At 52.9% G+C, this 16,040-nt stretch overlaps 1 protein-coding gene across 4 annotated transcripts in view; it reads left to right on the top strand.

Annotated features, from left to right (window-relative positions):
• Smpd3 (sphingomyelin phosphodiesterase 3) overlaps nt 1–16,040 on the top strand; it is an 83,180-nt gene that overhangs the window by 54,684 nt on the left and 12,456 nt on the right. For 2 of the 4 annotated variants that reach the window (XM_048792544.1, XM_048792545.1), the window contains exons 2-3: nt 735–801; nt 14,397–15,925. In XM_048792544.1, coding sequence (XP_048648501.1) covers nt 14,609–15,925 — 1,317 coding nt within the window. In that variant the 5' untranslated portion in view covers nt 735–801; nt 14,397–14,608. Of the gene's footprint in view, nt 1–374; nt 617–734; nt 802–14,394; nt 15,926–16,040 lie in introns of those variants that run through there. The other 2 variants (XM_015496161.2, XM_048792546.1) reach the window with 2 other exon arrangements.

The following is a 16,040-nucleotide window of genomic DNA, read 5'->3' on the forward strand; positions in this document are numbered from 1 at the left end:
TGCAGGGACTGGGGCCCACTTGTCGAGGGCAAGGTCCCTGCGGCGTAATGCCAGGATCCCTGTGTTGGGTCAGCGGAAGGGATTCGGGGATCTTGTGGCATCGTGTCCAAAGGCCTCTGCTCACACGAGTGCCCTTCCAACCGTCACCTCTGAAGACCCCGCTGGGTTCACAAAGTGTCCCTGCTGAAACTTCCCTCAGCTGGCCTGTCTATCCTTCCCCTTATCTGGTTCTTGCTCCAGACGCCAGCTCCTCCCCCAACCCACCCCCGTCCCGGTGGCCACCGTCCTTCCCCGGCCTGGGTTCAGCTCCCCCACCCCCCGCCCGCCCCGGTATCTTTGAGAGGCAGAGATTGATTACACAAAGCTCCTGGGGAGCGCTCTGATTGTTCCGGCTTCACCTATCAGATCAAACCCAGAGTCTGCCTCTTCCCTACGCCCCCTCCACTGCCCTTTGCTGGTCCACGTGGAGGGCTCTTCCATCCTGACAGCCCCCTACTCCCCACCTATCACACAAACCTCCGCCCCAACCCCCACCGGCTGCACTTGGTCTGCGGGGACAGCCGGCCCACACCCTCACCCTGGCGACAGAGAGGGTGTGGCTGAGCCTCCAGCGCAGGTGGAGCTCCTCGGTCTTTGTACCTGGCTCACCTGTTCGGGGCTGCTCGGTGGCTGTTGGTTGAGTTCCGGAGATTGTTCCGGTCACCCCTCTGAACTGTTCATCCATCTCCTTTCAGGTCTTGACTGCCAGGACGTCCTCTCTTCAGAAGGAAAGACAACAACGTCCAAGTGGCCCCTCCTCAGGTAAGACTGAGGGCTTCTGGAACCTCCCAGGGCCGGCCAGGTCAATCTAGGCCTCCCCTCATGATCTCCTTGTTAATGTTTTGATATAAAGAGGTGCTATGTGAAATCGTTTAAGAAAAGATGTGCAGCTTGGTCAAAATTTTGAAATCCACAGCTCCGTAGCCATGTGGGTCAAGCCTGCCCACCTGTGAAGTGTGGTGTCTGCAAGAAGGGGGTGTGTCTGCACTCCCACATCTGCAAAGACAATGCCAAATCCCTCAGTTCCTAAGATTAGGACTGAGTGAAGAGATATGAATTATGTATCCTGGAAGTTGTAACCAGACATCATTGACCAATAAACTATCAGAAAGAGATAACAGAAATTTTGGATGCTAGAGTTGGGAAGAGTATTGTGAAACAGCTATTCTTAAACAATCAGTAATTTAGCACAACCTTGGTAGAAAGCAGTTTGGCAATATGTATCAGAAGTTTTAAAGTTTACTAATTCTCTTGAATCCATTCCCCCCCCCAAAAAAAAAAAAAAACAATTCAAAACTACTGAGCATTCTCCAGAAACAAGAGTAGATACTTCCCAGGGGTGATGGTACACACATATAATCCCAGCAACTCAGAAGGCTGAGGCAGGGTGATTGCAAGTTCAAGGTCAGCCTCTCAATTTAGACCCTGTCTCAAAATTAAAAATAAATGGGGATGTAGTTCAGTGGCAAAACACCTCTGGTTTCAATCTCCAGTAGCAACAGAAAGAGTGGAGGATAGGTTAGGAGACTATGTTACCTTTCCCCAAAACTTGTCCTGGAAATGGGGGAGGGATGCTGGAAGGTGCTCATTTATATATTTTGAATACGTTTGCATATCATTTATGTCTAGTCTTGGTGGGAAAGGTAGAGAAACAGGGGAAATTGGAGACAGATGATCTGGTTGTATCTCTCAGGAATTTATGTCTCTGAGAATCAGGTACAGTGGTGCCAACCATACCCATCTGGGGTGGGTTTGCAGTGTCAATACACCCCAGTGTGAAGAGCACATTCTTTGAAGTGTGTGCTTTATATCTACTCAGATGGCTCCTAGAGGTGGATCCATCATTTCTGCCTTTCTAATGTTTGTTTCCAATCTTTCACGTCTTTGCCAAGGACTAGTTCTTACTCTGTCCTACCTGAGCAGGGGAAAAGAAAGGAAGGGAGGGGGAAAATGAGTGTGAGGTCCTGAGTGGCTGCAAGTAGCCTCAGATGAGCTGGCTTGCTGAAGCCATTCTGGCTGCAAAGTCAACAGGGCACAGGTCTACCACTTGTCAGTCAAGTGGCAGGGTTCCTCTTACCTGAATATTGAGGGCCTGTGGGAGGTAGTTATTCCTTGTCTGGTCTCAGAGTTAGAAAAACAGACCCCTCACTTTCTGGCAGAAATGGAGGTTGGGGTAGGTGGATGAGCACCTCCTTCCACCCCCAGGATGCCATATAGTCAAGTCCCTGGTCCTGCAGAGACAAGCCACAGGGCAACACACAAGTCCCTGCTCCTTTTGCTTGGAGGGATAGATTGTCAACAGGGCTTGAGCCTCCTGTCTCTTAATCCTATTTCTAGCTTGATAGATCTGAAGGTGTCAGATGTAGGTAACAGGGGCTGGCCACCTTTCTCATGTACATACTGCAAACTTGTGCAATGGCCTTCACAGAAACAACCCAGTGCCCAAGACAGAAATGGTCTGTTTGCAGCAGGCCAAAGGGGCTTTAGTTTTCCCTCGGGCCCTTGGTGAGGGCTAGCTGGCGTTTGATGAAGACATCATTGCTGTGGCCCCTAAACCCTGTGTGCTGTCCACACAGGCCATCTTGAAGTTAAACAAACCAACTGTGAATGAGTGAGCTGGGTCCTCCTCTCAGGCCCCTGTTCCACAGCTATTCCTCCCCTGTGCCTCCTCGCCTGCAGGCAGGGATCTGGTGGTCACTCTTGTCATTGAGGGTGTGGTTCTGGCAGGTAGGACTTCTTGAGTCTTGCCTGGTGCCCACTCTGCTCCCTCTCTGTCCTTCCACATGACCTGCCTCTCCTTTGCTTGCCTTACCCAACACCCATCGCCTTCCTGTCCCCATACCCTCTGGAGGACACTTGCACCCTCAATATACACACCAAGAAGGCAAAGTTTCTGTTGCCAGAAACTCTTCAGCCCTAGCAGTAAACCCCCTGAAGTCACATCTGACTTGCTAGGAGACCCCAGCCTCTCTTTTTAACAACTGCCGCCCTAGCCCTGCCCCTCACTAGCCCTGAGTGCTTCCATCAGCCAGTGGGGCTGGTGGTGTCTGACCATGCCCCACCTCTTTTTTCCAACATAGAGCACAGGCTGTTGGCTTCATCTCAGTGTCCTCAGAGGACCTCCTGCCCATCTCCTGTAGGCCCTGCTCAGCCCCTGTGACCAACTCCACACTTAGGGAAATTTTTCCAATGGGTTTGCTTCTCTATTTCTGTGGGTTTGCCTTCTATATGTCACCTAAGTAGCTGTCTCTCTTTGAGCAAAAGCAGTTTCCACTAAATTAAAAGATTAAGGTCCAAAGGCCCTAATGCCTCATGGTCCCCAGACACAAAGCAGGAATGAACATTTTTGTCCTCATACATGGAGGTGAGCCCCCTGCCTGACCTGAATTCAGGGAGGAGGAACATCATTATTGTCATCAAAATGAAGATGGAGAAAGTGGGGTCTGGAGGGTAGATCTGGTTGTATTCCTGGAAACGGAAGGTTGTCAGTCAAAACACTTGTTTTTGGCATCAAGTCTTGGACTGATTATGCAGCAAACCAGAAGCCTCCCTTCATTGGTCAGGACAGGATGAGTTATTTTTGGTTATAAGCAAAGATCTTCCTCTTGCTTCCACTACATGAGAGTTAGCAGGGGCCCGACTCCATGTCTTCTCACCCTGGGCCTCTGCTGATGTAGCAGCCCCCATCTTAGATACAGGCTGGGCGCAGTGGTGCATGCCTGTAATCCCAGCAACTAGGGAAGCTGAGAGAGGAAGATTGCAAGTTTGAGGCCAGCCTATCTCAAAATAAAACACAAAAAGGACAGGGAATGTGGCTCAGTGGTGGAGTGCACCTGGATTCCATCCCCAGTACCAAAAACAACCAAAAACCACTGCAGGTCAATGTGGCAGAGGGAGAGACCTCCAGAAGGTCTCATATCGGCTAGTAAGTACTCTGTCCCCACAAGCTGTCTAGAAAGTACAATCCTACTTTGTGCCTGCTGTATCCAGCTGTCACAGGGGCCAGAGGAATCGAGGCAAAAGCCCTGGCCTAGATTGGAGGGAGAGGTGGACAAAGAGGAAAGTCTACTCAGGCTTTACCCAGGCAAAGCATGCTTATCTATCTTTTTAAGTAGTCTCTCCTGAGTGGAGATGTGTCACTGTCTGCACTAGCAGTCTGGATACACACAGCAGCCACAAGCAGAGCCAAGTGGGAATCTCCCCTCTCAGAAGTGCAAGATTTGATAGCCAAGAGCAGTTGGAGACAGGGTTGCCACCTCCAGGGACAGGAATGAGTTGGAATCCAGAGCCCCAGAAGACCCCTGGTGTTGAAGGAGACAAGTTTGGTGGCAGTACTTAAAAGGAACTTGAGGGGCTACAAACCCTCATAATCTCCTCATTGGTATTTGACAAATGACCAATTCACAGTCTTAATTAGATAAAGCTGTAAGTCCCACCTCCCTGGGCAACAGACTCCAGCAGCTCTCAAATCCCTCCCAGTTTATATTCTGGATGCACTGGACAGTGGGACAAGTTGGTCGGAGCACTCCCAAGCCAGCAGCCTTTCTCCAGCCAGACCAGAGCATCCTCTGTCAGTGAAACAGGGTTCCGTTGGAACCTATCGCTCCCATTGTGCCATGTGCAGAGGGAGGCCCTGAGTACAGCTTGGGGTTAGGAGTCTCCAAAAGTGCCCAGTCTAGAGCTTCAACCCACAGTGAGGAGTGAGACCCAGCCTCAGTCCAGGAAGCCAGGCCTTCAGGCCCAGCTTCCCAGGGTTGTCGAGAGAGTTGGTGACACATTGGTGCCTGGTTTTATTTACTCATTCTCACTCATTTGCTTTTTAATCTCTGCACAAATTCTCCTTTAGGACTCAGTTTGTTAAATGTTCCTTGAATAGAAAACTTCAGGCTGAATGTGAAATGATTCCCTTCAGAAGAATTTTTGTAAATATCTTCTGTTTGGGGAAGGTTTGTTGTCTCCTCTGTGTTCTCCTTGAAATACCTCCCCACTGCCCTGGCAGCTGACCCATTCCAGCAGGAAGCTCTGTGCTTGAAATGCATCTGAACATGGATCCTAGCATTTGCAAGGATTTGTGTTTAAGATTCTCCTCCCATAGAAAGCATGTTGTCATTCCTTCTAAAGTATGTTCTGAGCCTTGTTCATCTCATGAACCATTGACATCAGCAATTGAGTCAGGGAAGCAGGGACTTCACTGAGACAGAAGCCCCAACTGTAGGGCCTGAAAGAAGTGAGTCTCCTCTGTTCTCCATCCCTGCAGTGGAGATGGCACTGACCAGCTAGGCGCATGCTGGGAGTCAGCTGATTGGACAACCACTGTCACACAGAGGACCCTACAGAGCTCCCTTGAGGCCCGTGATGTGACTTGCTAGTGGATTCCAGGATGCTCTGGCATGTGGCCATTGGTGATGTCCAGCTCAGGCACGGACCCCAGCACCCAGGCAGGATAGGACACTTGAGCTCAGAGGCCCAGGCCCAGATAGATGCTCAGCTATTATCTACATCGAGCCTGCTCCAGCTCTGCCCATCAGTGCCCCATGTGGAGAAGGGTGGAGATCCAAGACCTCATCTTCATCATGGAGGAAGCCTTCATCCCAGCCTCCTCTACTGTCCCGGCTCAACCTCTATGAGGACACAGGACTTGCAGGAGCCCTGTGATTTCTGTCCCAGCAGACAGATCTGCAACAGAAAGGTCCATGAGAATAAAGGAAGGTGTGGCTTGGGCTGACTTGAGCATAGATTTAGGTGTCAGCTGCCCCCCAACGGTCTCCTTAGTGGTCTCCTTTGTGGTCACCAATAGATGGATCTGAGGTGGTAGACAGAAGAGAGTAAGGCAGGCCGATCTTCAATACACACTGTGATGGAGCTCCTGTGTTCAGAGCAACGTCTGTGCCACTGTAGCAGGAGGGCCTGACCCTGGGGTCCTACTGTTTTAAACATCAGATTGGCTTGGGTACCCTTGCTCATGCTCCACCAACCTGGCTTGATATTTGCTTTACAATCATGCATGATCAGCCTCATCTGGGCTCTCTGAGTTCTTACATGGAAATGAAGAGGTTGGCTGGTGGAAGGAGCATCCCAGAGCTGCTCTCAGCCTGTTCCTATTCTCAGAAACCACATGATGCATTAATAGCTCCCGTGGAAAGTTTCTTTTTGAAAATTTTATGGCCCCTTTGCCTGCATCTGGCTTCTGCAGAGGCCTGTAACTTGGGCTCACACAGACAGCCCACAACAGACAGCTCTGATCAGGTCCTGCCAGGAGACAGGCCCTGACGCCTCCCACACTGTCTTGGCCTTCACCTGGGAGAGGAGAGTGTTTCTTTATTAGACTGAACAGACATATGAGAAAACTTTGAAGGCTCTAGCTATATCACAAAGATTTTGTGGTTTGGTTTGGTTGGTTTGGGTTTTTTTCTTTTTGGTGTGTGTATGTGTACTGAGGGTTGAGCCCAGGACTTTGTGTGAATGCTAAGCCACTGAGCGACACCTCCAGCCCTCCTGAGTGCCTTTGCAGCAAGGGAATCCCCCGCGGTAGCAGTAATAGCAATCATGATAGAGACAAGACAGGTATTCCCCTGCACCAAGTGTCTGCCTCTGTTACCAGAGTTCTAGGCCAGAAGCCTGACCCTGGGGATCCAACAAATAGGGTCCAGCTGCTTGCCCCAGAAACTAAACAAAAAAGGAAATGATGAAAAGCATGAAAGGAACTTTAATCTGTGTAGCTACACTGGGAAGACAAGAAGATCCACATCCTTAGTCCTGTCTTCAAGGGACTAACAATGACTTTGAGGTTTTATGGGAAGGGGAATGAGGGCAAAGGTGGGGTTTGCAAATCTGGGGGTTTTCCCCAGTGGCCAAGCAGGGGAATCTTGATCAGGTTTTATCTGTCCATCTTTATGTCAGTATTGGTTAGGTGGGGTCTTGTCCCCCATAAGAAAGTTGCTGTTGACGAGGGGGTGGCTTCAATGATGATCAGACCTTGTTCCTGGAATCCAAGGTGACTCAAAGCGAAAGAGAAGGATGCAAATGGAGGCAGAGATGCCAAGTCTTTGATCCTGTTTTTAGCTACCCATACGACATTTGTAAGCAAAAGCAAAGAGTCTAAGTCTTTGTTCCACCTCCTTGCACGAGCTTGTCTCCACCTAGCCTGAGATGTTATATCCATGCTTAACACATAAGGATATTGCCCAATATCCAGCAGGAAGACCTGACCATGCATACCTGATGCTATGAGGGACACAGGTCCTGCAGGGCCTCAGGGCTCAGGAGGGTGGCTCCATGGGCAGCCCAGAGGAGACAGGAGGTGCACAGGGGAGGGGCTGAAAAGGATTGTTTTAGAATACATATGAAACAAGATCCCTTTGGTGGCAACTGACAGAAACCCAACGCAAAGTGACAAAAAAGAAAGCAAAGAAAGGGAAATTTGCTGACTCATTAATTAGAATGTCTGCAGGTTGTATGGCTTCAGGCACAGAGAGATTTGAGCTCAAATATGTCAACAGAACTTGGCTTCTCTCCTCTTAGCCCTAAGGTCTGTTTTCCTCTGAATTGGACTCACTTTCAAGGAAGGCCCCAGAGCCTCAAGCTCTCAGCTGAGTACTTTCATCTCAGAGAAAATATAAGCTTCTTTCCAGAGGGTCTGGCTAGAATTCCAGGAAGATCTTAGAGGGTCCTGCTTGGCTGTGTGACTGTCCAGCTTGGGGTCAGAGGGCTGTGGTGCTGTTTGGCCGGGCCTGGCTCACTAACCCCCAACCCTCACCAAAGTCGAGCAGAGTAGTACGTCTGCCACAGTCAGAGAAGTAGAGAAAAGCAGGGAAGCATAAGCCGAGTGGTGGGGACTTTTGATCTAGAAAAATGAATAGGCATTTACCTGGTGCACCTGAGTCTGTGGGAGTCACTGCTACAGCCCATGTATTTATGCTGGACACTAGACTATTCTATCTGGGGTTTGGCTTTCAGTGATTAGTCTGGATTTGTCCACCCCCCTCCCCATTTGGAAAGGCATCCATCTCTCTTCAGTCTTTCTGTCCTCACAGTGACAAGCTGACTCCAAGTTTCAGCAGCTCAGAGCTCACGTTGCCATGCCAACTCCTCCACGGCAGGCATCTAGGCAGAATGGGCTGGCTCCATCTCAGTGCTGCTGGTGGATGCAGGCACATTCGGGTAATTGGATTGGAGCAGCCACTGGGCCTTTCCTGCAAAAACCTGGGGCTTGGCTCAGCCCCTGTTTAGACATGAGCCTATGGACACAAAGAGGACTCAGAGGAGATCCCTTTGCTCGAGAACTCATGGCCCTGCTGCTGGGAAGAGAGGTCCAGCAGGCAGGGGGCCAAAGGAAAGGGAGGTAAAGGAGGGACAAGTCCTAGCCTAGCCCTCAAATCAACTTTCCAGAAGTTTCCTGAAGCTCAGGAATACCTCAAAGATGGCATGAGCCTCCACAGAGGGACCAGGGCTTGCCTTGACCAGTAGAACTGGTCTGGCTTGCTCACTTTCCCACTGCAAAAGAAATTCAAGTTTAAATTCAACTTCTACCTAGGAACCTTAGAGCTGCTATGCAGACAGGGCCTGTGTCACCAGAATGCCTCCCAGGTCTGCCCCTCATGGATCTGAGGAGTGAGATGGCAGTCCTGGGTCCTGAGTAATCTGATATCCAATAGCAGCAGTCTCACCATGGCCTGCTCAGGCAGGACCATTCCTGAGGATGCCCTCCCCTGGTGAGGGCAGATCAGCTGGCCTCTTTGTCCTCACACTGGTGTCTAGGGTGAGGGGTCTTGGCTTAGGTCAGGCCTCTGAAGAGCCAGTCCGCCCCTTCCCAGGTCATAGGTTAACAATCAGATGTGTCAGTGTTGACAGACTAACTGGCAGGAGCAGCCACATCTTGGAGTTGCTTGCTCTCAGTGCCCTATGCCAACCCAGAAATAATGAAAAAAAAATAATAATAACAGGCTGTGACCTCCTGGATTTGTCCCTTCTTCCTCTCCCAGATGGACTTGGGATTGTCTGGGCTCCCAATATCCCTAGGAAAGTTCCCATCATACCTGGATCAACCTGTGAATCATGGAGCCTGTCCTGGCTCCACGGCCTAGTCCAGTCCTTCCTGCAAAGAGAGAGACAAGTTAGTGAAGCCTTTGGCTTTGGCCCAAACAATGTAGATGGCATCTCTGAGGCCTGAAGGCATTTTGGGTCAGTGTCCTAAAGGTCCCATGGGTGGACTGGGCATGGTGGAACACTCCTGTGATCCCAGAGATTTGAGAGGCTAAGACAGGAGGATCACAAGTTCAAAGCCAGCCTCAGCAATTTAGCAAGGCCCTAAGCAACTTAGTGAGACCCTGTCTCAAAATAAAAAATTAAAAAGGCGGGGATGTAGCTCAGTATTTAAGTGCTCCTGGTTCAATCTCCAACACCAAAAGAATAAAAGTCCCATGGTTGGGTTCAAGCTAGTCCCCAGAACAGTGCAGAGAGCATGGGGTGGAGAGAGAAAACAGAGCACATGAGGACTATCCTCAGGAGGAGAGGGGTAAGGGAAGGAAGCAGGGCTGACCACAGCACCAATTGACTTCTTCTAGTCCTCATGGTGGCCCTGAGAGGTAGGTGCTGCAGCCCCCATGTCATGACCAGTGCCAGAATTTCATTCAGGTCAGCCACTCCTGAGCACTCAGCAGCAAAGCCCAGGGAGAGGAGTGAATCTAGTCTCCATTTCTAGAACAGAGAAGTCAACTTCCATGAGTCCTGCCCACACCCTGCTCCCAGGCCCAAGAGTAACCATGGAGCCTGCCAGCATCCCTTAGGATATGAAGGTATCCAGGACTCCAGCTTGGCTCTGGAGACCATGGTGGTGGAACAGGGTGTGTGGTTTCTGGTAACCCTAGAAGCCACACACCAGGATTTGCAATGGGGACAAATCCAGGGATGACTGTTGGATTTGTCAAAAGGAACCCTAAAAGAGCAATCGGGTCTGAGTGGTTGAACTGCAGAAGCTCAGCACATGTGGACTTCGAAGGGTCTCCAGCACCATTAGAGCCCATGGTGACTTCTCTTGGCGAAACTGCCAGCCCTAGGACCAGGAAGAGAGAATTGGGTCATGGAGGAAAGGAAGGAGCACCTCACCCAGAGACAGAGCCTCGGCCTGGCCCACTCACCACAGCCCAGTGCTGCAAAGCAGCAGGCAAGAGAAAGGAGACACGTGGATGCAGTTAGGACCTGCCTGTGTCCTGCACCAGCCAGGGGAAGCCGCATCCTGCCATGGCCACTCCTCTGAGGACTCGAGTTTTCTCTAAGAAGTTGTGCCTCTCGTGTTTAACTGTAGCATGTCTCTTTCGTGGGGAAAGTGTAGATCAGACTAATTAATGTGTGTTGTTTGTTTACCCTCCTTTCATTTCCCCGAGACGAAATAATTAACCACAGAGCTTTAGAAGCCAGCTCATCCGTGGCAGTCCCCTCTGCCTCTCCTGCAGTAGCAGCTTCTGTGTGTAGATTCAGGGCCCTGCACAGGGCAGGGCTGGCAGGCAGCATTTAGGTGGGCTCCTCCTGTCCAGGGCACCACAGGAGGGAGGCCAGTTAGGGGGCCTTTGTGGTGCCCTTGGGGTAGCTGTGAAGCACCTGGGATGGCAGCAGGGAGGGTCAGGAGATTCAAGGTGGCCATCCTTTTAAAGGATGGGCCCCACTGCCCACCAGATCCCACCCACACCTAAATGGGGACCATAAACATGCCCATGACCAATCCAGGAGAGGCAGGAAGATCAGGTCTGGCCACCCCCTGCCTATGCAGGCAGGGCTGGGAGAACTTGCCCAGAAGGGTGTCTGGGGTCACAGCAGGAATGAGAGGGACACAGAGCAGCTGAGAGGGAGTCTCTCCCCTCACCCCCAGTATTTGTCCCAGCAAATAGCAGACCCCAGCCCCATCAGCCAGTACTGGGGACAAGCCACATGACAAGATGGAAGGTTTGAGAAATTCCCCTCAGGAACTCTTTGATGAAGTGAAGCTGCATCCACCTCTGACCATAACAGAGCTCTGGCCACCATGTGGAACACAGGCCTGTGCTGCTTTGAGGGCAGACTCCTTCCTCCCGGATTCTTTCTACAAAAGTGTCATCACAGCCAGGGCTCAGCCCACCCCACGGCCCATGCTTCTGCTTATGGGTGAAGCCTGACCCCTGGCGCAGGGTGACTGAGCCTCTAGGTTGGCAGCCCCAGCTACCACACCTGCCCCTTGAGCAGGGTGCACTCATCCCTCCGTCAGTCATTTCTGCAACTGTTCTTTCCCTCTCTGAACATGGAGGCTACTGCCAGGGCCCAGCCACAGACATGGGTCCTGATGGAGCTCACAGCACAGAAAAAAATCCCATGTAGTAAATAGTTCTGGCTCCTGGCAGAATGGCAGCAGTATGGGGAGTGGTTGGGGGTTACAGGCATCCTTGGATGGGGTCAAGGAAGACCTCCCTGAGGAGGAGGCACATCAGCTGAGCCCAAAGAGTGCAGAGGAGGACAGGAGAGGGGCAGGGAGTTTCAGGCAGGAGCACAGGCCTGGTCACTCCTGTTGGTGTGCAGAATTGGGCAGGAAGGAGGAGGGAGGCCAGTGAGGGGGCCTGTGTGGTGGACTCAGGGTGGCTGTGAAGGACCTGGGATGGCAGCAGGGAGGATTAGGTGGGTGCAGGGGCACAGAGGGCCTCAGACAGAGATTGGAAGATTGGACTTTATTCCTCAAGACAATGGGGCCACCAAAGGGAGAGAGAAAATATGATTTGGCACACTGGGACAGGAGGACAGTGCCCAGGTGAGCCAGGAGCTCAGGTGAGGATGGTGTTGACTGGTGACTTCAAGCCAGAAATGAGGAGAGAAAGCTGGGCACGGCGGTGCATGCCTATAATCTCAGTGGCTCAGGAGGCTGAGGCAGGAGGATTGCAAGTTCAAAGCCAGCCTCAGCAACTTAGGGAGGCCTGGAGCAACTTAATGAGAGCTTGTCTCAAAATAAAAAGGGCTGGGGATATGGCTCAGTGGTTAAGAGCCCCTGGGTTCAATCTCCAGTACAAAAAAAAAAAAAAAGAAAGAAAGAAAGAAATGAAAAGGAAAAACAGAAGGTGACTCAGGAGTGGGTGTACCCCTAGACTTTGGTGTGATGCCCAGGTGGCTCCAAGAGTATGGCCTGGGCCCTCCCCTAGGATCTTGGTGGCAGATGCAGGGATCACTGGTATCTGAAAAGCCTTAGGAGATCCCATCCCACCCGCTGTTGCTCCCACAGGAATAGAACCCACAGGTTCTGCTTCTGGCCCCATGGATGCAGCAGAGACAGAGGTCCAGATAGGCCGCTCCATGTCTTCTTCCACGGTTCCCACTCTGGCCAGGGCTGCTGATTGGCTGAGCCTACCCCTCTCACAGCCATGAATTACTAGGACATTAAAGAATGAATGAGTCGTACTGGAGTTTCCCAAGCCAGATGGCAGGTGTGGGAAGATTCTGGACACCCACTAGCCCTTCTCAGCACTGAACCCCAAGCTCAGGTCCCAGATTTTACTGAGGCCCAGTGCAGAGCTGGCTCTGCACTGTGATCTGTGTGGACTCACCCGCACTGTGAGCTTCCAGCGTTCCCTTCACACTGATTTCCCCTGAAGAATGTAAAACCCTTGTGAATGTGTTCTTCAGAACCAGACAGAGCCACCAGCTTAGGTTCATCTTTAGATATCTGCACTGCACCATCAGCCCTGGGGTTGGTGGCCTTGTGGGTATGCTTGGGCCACTGACATGCCACATAGACAACCCCCTCATACCATGGGGCTGTCAGGAAAATGACTGCCTCCCCTCTGGCCAGAAGCATCGAGAATCAACCCCCACTCACTCACCTCATCTCTGGAGCACTTGCCTGTGCCAGCCTGGGGCTCCTGGGCCCTTGTCAGCCCCTTCTTTCCAGAAACTTCTGGTCTCCTGGGAGGTGGACATGTCCCAAAGCATTTGTGACACAGAGCTGCAGAGACTGAACCATTCTTGAGGGGAATAGGAGCCCCCAGTGGAGGTACCTAAGTCACCTGGGCAAGATGACTTAGGGAAGGTGATTTCTAAGCTGAGAGGGTAATTGAGGCAAAGGGCAGAGGGAGGGAGATGCAAGCACCAGAGGGGCACCAGGGTTATAGAGATGGGCAGGCCTGGGGATGGCTGAGGAGATGTCCCTCCAGCCGTTGTGTGGGGGGTATAGGCTGATGAAGTCAGTGAAATGTGACACAGTCCTGGATCCATGCAGGGATTCCAGAAGGGACAGATGGGACATGGGAACTGAAATAGGGTGGAGTCCAGATGATACTCAGGTCCCTGACTTGGGTGACCAAGGATTCAGGAGGAGGAGAGGGTGAACTGTGGACTCAGACCCACCAGAGTACTGGGGCAGAAGCTGGGTGGGGACAGTAAGCACTATCACCTGGCTGATCTGGATCACACTCACTCAAGTTCCCCTCAGAAGGAACACCCTGGGCCCACAGAGGCTTCTTGATCATGCAGACTCCTATCTTTATTGATGCAGACTCTGCACCACAAACATACCTGTCACCTCTCCTGGGTGGAGTCTTGGGCCTGCTCTGAGACCCACCGTGGCTCCTGTACAGTCTGGGATCTGGACCCAGGGTGGACATATTCAGGTGGCTGAGGCCTTTTCTGGGGTTGCATCTTGAAGAATCAGCAAGAGAACAACTAAAGCTTGGGCCAGACCCACACATCCTAGGGAACTTCTCCAAAAGTCCCAGGGACAGTAGGGTCCCTGTAACTGGGTAACTGTCATTCTGGCAGTTGATAAGACATAGGCTATACCAGGATCCGTGCTGGTGGGGGCTGAGGGGTCCTTGCTGGGGTCCAGAGGGAGTGGAGCCTATGGCTGGGTCCCCCAGCAGGGCCACAGCCAGAGTGGGGTTGTTTGTCGTGGGCCACTCTCGTCTTAGGCCCTGCCAGCCACACTGTCTTGTGTCCTGACCTAATTGAATTCAGTGACACATCATGCTTGCAGCTTCTCTAACCCAGGGTCACTGTTCACCCATTTAAAAATGCCTCTGGCTTCAGAAGGACTTCATGCTGCTCCTGCCGGTGTCAACCAGGCATCTTCTAGGATCTCTAGCATATCCCCTTGGCACCCACAAACCTGTGCCATCTGAAAACTGGGGCCATTTTTCAAGCAATTAGGTCATAAGATCCAGACAGTTAGGGACAGTCAGGCCCAAGCTGTTTACTCCAGGAGGATAAAACACAGGTAGACAAACTGAGTGAGTTGGGTCTCCTGACCTCTAAATGCCCCAGGAGCCTGCTGGCTCCAGCCTGGTCCTCCCGCCAGAACAGTCCTGCTCCTTAAAGGTCAATAAAAGCCTCCTCACTTTCTGTCTCTGCAGGTTCTCCTTAGGCCCCGATGTCCCAGCATGGCCCACGGAGGTGATCCATGACCTGCCGGCCAGCACTCATCAGTAGCCATCTAGAGTCGAATCTCTCAAGGAGGTGACCCCTCCTCCAGCTGCCCCCAACGTGCCCACCCCTGCCCAGGAAAGTGCCGCAGCTGCCACGGACACCATGTAGTTGGGCCGGCCGTGGTGCCCAGTGAGCTGCGATGGTTTTGTACACGACCCCCTTTCCCAATAGCTGTCTGTCCGCCCTGCACGCCGTGTCCTGGGCCCTCATCTTCCCATGTTACTGGCTGGTGGACCGGCTGGCGGCCTCCTTCATACCCACCACCTACGAGAAGCGCCAGCGGGCAGACGACCCGTGTTGCCTGCAGCTGCTCTGCACCGCCCTCTTCACGCCTGTCTACCTGGCCCTCCTGGTGGCCGCTCTGCCCTTCGCCTTTCTCGGGTTTCTCTTCTGGTCCCCCCTGCAGTCTGCCCGCCGGCCCTACACCTACTCACGGCTGGAAGACAAGAGCCCGGCTGGCGGGGCAGCCCTGCTTGGTGAATGGAAGGGCACGGGGGCTGGCAAAAGCTTCTGCTTCGCCACCGCCAACCTCTGCCTCCTCCCCGACTCGCTGGCCAGGCTCAACAACCTTTTCAACACCCAAGCGCGGGCCAAAGAGATCGGGCAGAGAATCCGCAATGGGGCAGCCCGGCCCCAGATCAAAATCTACATTGATTCCCCCACCAACACCTCCATCAGCGCGGCCAGCTTCAGCAGCCTCGTGTCACCACAGGGCGGCGATGGCGGGGCCCGGGCTGTTCCTGGGAGCATTAAGAGGACAGCCTCTGTGGAATACAAGGGTGATGGCGGGCGTCACCCGGGTGACGAGGCTGCCAATGGCCCGGCCCCTGGGGACCCAGGTGATGGCAACCTTGAGGACGCCTGCATTGTGCGCATTGGTGGCGAGGAGGGGGGCCGGCCACCTGAAGGCGATGACCCTGCCACTGGGAGCCAAGCCAGGAATGGGGCTGGTGGAGGCCCAAGGGGCCAGACGCCCAACCACAATCAGCGGGATGGGGATTCGGGGAGCCTGGGCAGCCCCTCGGCCTCCAGGGAGTCCCTGGTGAAGGCTCGAGCTGGGCCGGATGGCGGTGGCACCGGGGAGCCGGGTGCCAACAGCAAGCTCCTGTACAAGGCCTCGGTGGTGAAGAAAGCCGCCCGCAGGAGGCGGCACCCAGATGAGGCCTTTGACCATGAGGTCTCGGCCTTCTTCCCCGCCAACCTGGACTTCCTGTGCCTGCAGGAGGTGTTTGACAAGCGGGCAGCCGCCAAGTTGAAAGAGCAGCTGCATGGCTACTTTGAGTACATCCTGTATGACGTTGGGGTCTACGGCTGCCGCGGCTGCTGCAGCTTCAAGTGTCTCAACAGCGGCCTCCTCTTTGCCAGCCGCTACCCAGTCATGGACGTGGCCTATCACTGTTACCCCAACGGGCGCAGCTTCGATGCCCTGGCCTCTAAGGGAGCTCTGTTTCTCAAGGTAGGAGGCCTTGGCCAACCTGAGGGCCACATGCCAGCCATGCCCGAGCCACGTGGGGAGGTGGGCTGCAGCTGGGCATCCTTCCCCCATCTCTTCTGGGGGCTGAAGGGGAGGC

The sequence above is a fragment of the Marmota marmota genome, unplaced genomic scaffold, assembly GCF_001458135.2.
Source record: "Marmota marmota marmota unplaced genomic scaffold, marMar, whole genome shotgun sequence".
Taxonomy (NCBI): Eukaryota; Metazoa; Chordata; class Mammalia; order Rodentia; family Sciuridae; genus Marmota; species Marmota marmota.